Source organism: Nannochloropsis gaditana, assembly GCF_000240725.1.
Source record: "Nannochloropsis gaditana CCMP526 unplaced genomic scaffold scaffold410, whole genome shotgun sequence".
Classification (NCBI taxonomy): Eukaryota; class Eustigmatophyceae; order Eustigmatales; family Monodopsidaceae; genus Microchloropsis; species Microchloropsis gaditana.
The window spans coordinates 11222-14972 of record NW_005803543.1 but is presented as its reverse complement, the minus strand read 5'-3'; the positions used below and the strand labels follow the sequence as shown (position 1 = coordinate 14972).

General features: G+C 58.3%; 1 protein-coding gene across 1 annotated transcript; it reads left to right on the top strand.

Annotated features, from left to right (window-relative positions):
• Window positions 1–441: 441 nt before the first annotated feature.
• On the top strand, window positions 442–1116 carry NGA_2112020 (bromodomain phd finger transcription factor; the record flags this gene model as incomplete). The annotated part of the gene is made up of 1 exon (XM_005854716.1): window positions 442–1116. A coding segment is annotated over one exon (675 nt), but the record flags the coding sequence as incomplete, so codon positions are not given.
• Between the last annotated feature and the right edge of the window lie 2635 nt (window positions 1117–3751).

The following is a 3751-nucleotide window of genomic DNA, read 5'->3' as shown; positions in this document are numbered from 1 at the left end:
TTGGACGCGCTGGAAGGAGGACTCGCAGACATGGTGGAAATGATCATGTCCAGGGAAGAGAGCCAGCAGGGTCCACGCCGGGGCGGGGAGGGAGGGAAGGAAGTCGGGGGCCAGGGGGCGCGGGCACGCGGGGCGAACGGGGTGGGCTCCGAGGCCCCTTTAGGGGACAAGGGAAAGGGGATGGACACAGAGCGGGAGGAGGTGGAGCTGGCGGGCGGATTAGAAAGGATGGGGGAGCCCGAGTCAACGGAGGCCCTGCCTGGCACTGGCGGTGGGCCGAAGGGCCGGGAGGGTCGCCGAGGAAAAGGGACGCGTTATGCCCTGCTGGTCAGCAGTACGCAGCGTGCAGCCCGATCGACCCAGAAAACGAAAGATGGGCTGCAGGAGAAGCATGGCGTGTTGGCCGAAGCCCGAGCACGGGCTGTTGCGGCGTCTGGCTCCACCAGCCCCTCCTCGTCGGCTTCTGAAGAACCCCTCCGCTGTTTCTGTCGGCTCCCGGAAACGGAAAGCAAAATGCGGACGCTGGTAAACTGTGACCGCTGCCAAGAATGGTACCATCCCCACTGCGCGAATTTCCCGGTCAAGGCGTTGAAAGACATGAAATCCGGGTACCTTTGCCCGGGGTGTCGGCACGAGGACGGCCTTCCCTCCGAGCTGGCTTGCCCTCCCTTGCAGGGAGGACGGGGGGGAGGTAAAGGTGAGGGTGGGAAAAGAAAAGCGACCTTGAAGGATGTTGAGGAAACTTTGGCTCAGGCGGACAAGCTGGCCGTCTACCACTTCGACGCCTTGCCTTTCTTGAAATTTGTGAGCGAGGCGGCCGGAAAGTGGAGAGACCGAGCGCGTCGGGCATTAGGCTTGCTGACAGCAGAGAAAGAGAAGAACGCGGAAGCGGCCAGGGAGGAGGAGGAGAGGTCGGAAGGAGATGCGTCACTGCAGGAGTTGGCGAGGGCGTTCCACGGAAGGCGCAGGGAACGGAGTTATGAAGAGCGCCTGAGGATAGAGGCCAGGGTGTTGCGGTGCGTGGCCGGCTTACTCTCGGAAGCCCGCGTCCTGGAGTTGAGCGTGGACGAGGACTTGACTCGGCAGCTGAAGACGTTCTTGTGGCGTTTGATCGCCCCGCTTTGCTTGCCTCAGGGTCGGCGGCGGGACGAGTGCGCGGGTACAGAGGGGGCCTTCGACGGGGCAGACCAAGCTTCCCAGCGGCGGTCACGCGTCCCGGTGGGTCTCCTCGGTGGAGTGGTCGAGGAAGGGGAGCGGCTGGGCCTGATCCACACACCGGTGCTGCAGCGTCTGAGGCGTGTGAGGGACGAGGTGATGGTCTGGTTGTACACTGCTGCAACGCTTCCTTTCGCCGGCCTCCTGCCCATGTCCGCCTCTGCTACCCTCCGAGCTGCGACAAGCACGGCAGGGTCCGGTCCTCTAGGCACAGAAGCCTCCGTCGGGGCGGGGACAGAGCTGTGCTTGGACATCGGAAAGGCACCGCCTGCCCACGCGTTCATTGACCTGCAGGCCGAGTGGGGCTACGCACGCGCCCAGGCCGCGGCGCTACGGTGGATCCAGGCTGGGAAAGAGGGGGGGGAGAACCATGGGGGAAGGGAGCTCGAATGGATGGGCGCCGTCGGGACGGAGGCGGATCAGTTTTGCCTGTGTCGTGGCCCGGAGCGCGGGCGTATGGTGGAATGTGAGGGATGCCAGGCGTGGTTTCATTTCGAGTGTGTGGGGTATCAACCGAGGCTGCGAGGGACCAAAAACGTGACAAGGGAAGGAAATGACGGGGGAAAAGGGAAGGGAGAGAACGCACAAAAGCCCCTCCAAGGGCACAAAAACTCGAGGTCTAAACCGATGAAAATGGGAAAGGGGAAGAGAGGAATGGGTAAGAAAGGAGATGGTGGCCGGGGCAAGACCCGGAAGAGGGAGGCGGAAGGTGAAGAGGAGGGCTTTAAATGCATCGGGTGCAGCGAGGTGGAAGGCGTCCCTTATAGACATCAGTGGGAGACGCCCTTCATGCGACAATACGTCGAGCTGCGAGGCAATCAAGGGGCCTGGTGGTCGGGGGGCAGATCAGGCCAAGAGGAATTCGACGCTCCTGTTACTAGCGTCGAGGTTAGCAATATCACGGAGGAGAGCTCGAGTGGGAGGATGAGTACGAGCGAAGTGAAGCGCCAGAAGGAAGACGTGGAGGCGAACACGGAGCGATGCCCAGGCCGCATATCATCGTCTCGCGCACAGCCTTCGCACCATTTCCAGGATCAAGGCACATTTTTAAGCGAACCTGCGCGTGTCTTTGACCAGCATCACTATGCAAAGCCCCCAACTCCCTCGCCTTTCCCCTACACTCTTTTGCCGTCGACTCTTGCAGACTCATTGCTGCAGCCACGACTTCCACATTCCATGGAGCTGCCCACAAAATCAACCGTGCATCTGCTTGCTCAACTGGAAAGAACAAAATCTGTGCGGGAGACGGATCCTTCAGCCCCTGCATCGTCTAGCTTTCAAGCTCCTGTGATGGATATGTAGCCACCAAAGCAAACGCTCGTGCGCTTGGAGGAACGCATCCAAGCCTAGCAACAGGAATGGCGGCCGCAAAACTTGGCCCGAGTTATTTAAACAGGACCTCGCGATCCTCTTAAGGTTTTCCCCTGATATCCTCTCTATCTTAAGACCAGCAGATGCGCTAACGGAGGGCAAATAAAGCCTTGACATCGGACAGTATGAAAAAAACGTGGAAACCCTTACCCAAAAACCTTGTCAGGCCTCGAATTGAATTTTCGCCGGCACGTGGAAAGTGAGCAAAAAGCATGCGAGAAGAAAACTTGCTGGAAAAGATATACCCTAAATATGATACATATATACTTTTGTACCCGAAAGAAATCGAATTATAGATGGGCAAAGGAAGACATCGAGTGGTTTTGTCTGGGCGTTGCAGTCACCGTTCGCGGGACAAGCATGTCCTTAGGATTACATTCTCGTGTTGTCCTCAGCGGCATGTTGGTCAATGAACCTCAGTTTGTAATAATGTCTAGTTACTTTGGGTTTGTTGTTGGTTCTCTTTCAAGTATGCATACCATTTCATTACGCAAAATACTGAAGCCACAGATATGTATATTTCGAGGAAAAGGTCGGCTCTCCCACTAAACCGGTCGATGTTTCCTCTTCCACAACACTCTCCACGGGCACGTGACGCGCCTTATGCCGATGTCGATGAGTCGTCTCTGTCCTGTCCCTCGCCAGCATCCCTTGATGCCAAGAACTCCTCCAGTGAGCTTGTAGAAATGTCATTTTCGCTGTTGCTACCTCCTCCTCCCTCGGCCTCCCCCATAATTTCGCTGGCTTCGGCAGGATACAGCTCGCTCAGGCGCTGCTGCGGTTGCTGTCGAGCTTCAAGGTCCTGCCTCGGCTGCCTTTCATACTCCCGCAGGGTGGGCATCTGGGACTGCTGTTGTTGAAACTGGCGATAAGGAGAAACGTCCGTAAGCGGATCCCACCTCCCTTTTTCTCCTTCCCTGAACCCCCTTCCTTCCCCCCCTCCTCCTGTCGCTTCTTTTTGGACAGGAGACAAGGAGTAGAGGGAGGAATGATCCTCCTGGGCTTCTTCGCGCGTGGAGAAAGGGCGTCGGCCCGTGTCCTCCCCGCCTTCGTTCCTCTGGCTCGTCACGGGCGAGTCCTCGGCGGAGAGGGAAGTTCCGAATCCTTCATCGCCGGTCCCCGTCCTTTCGTGCTTTCTCTTTCCCTCCATCGCCTCGGGAGCGGC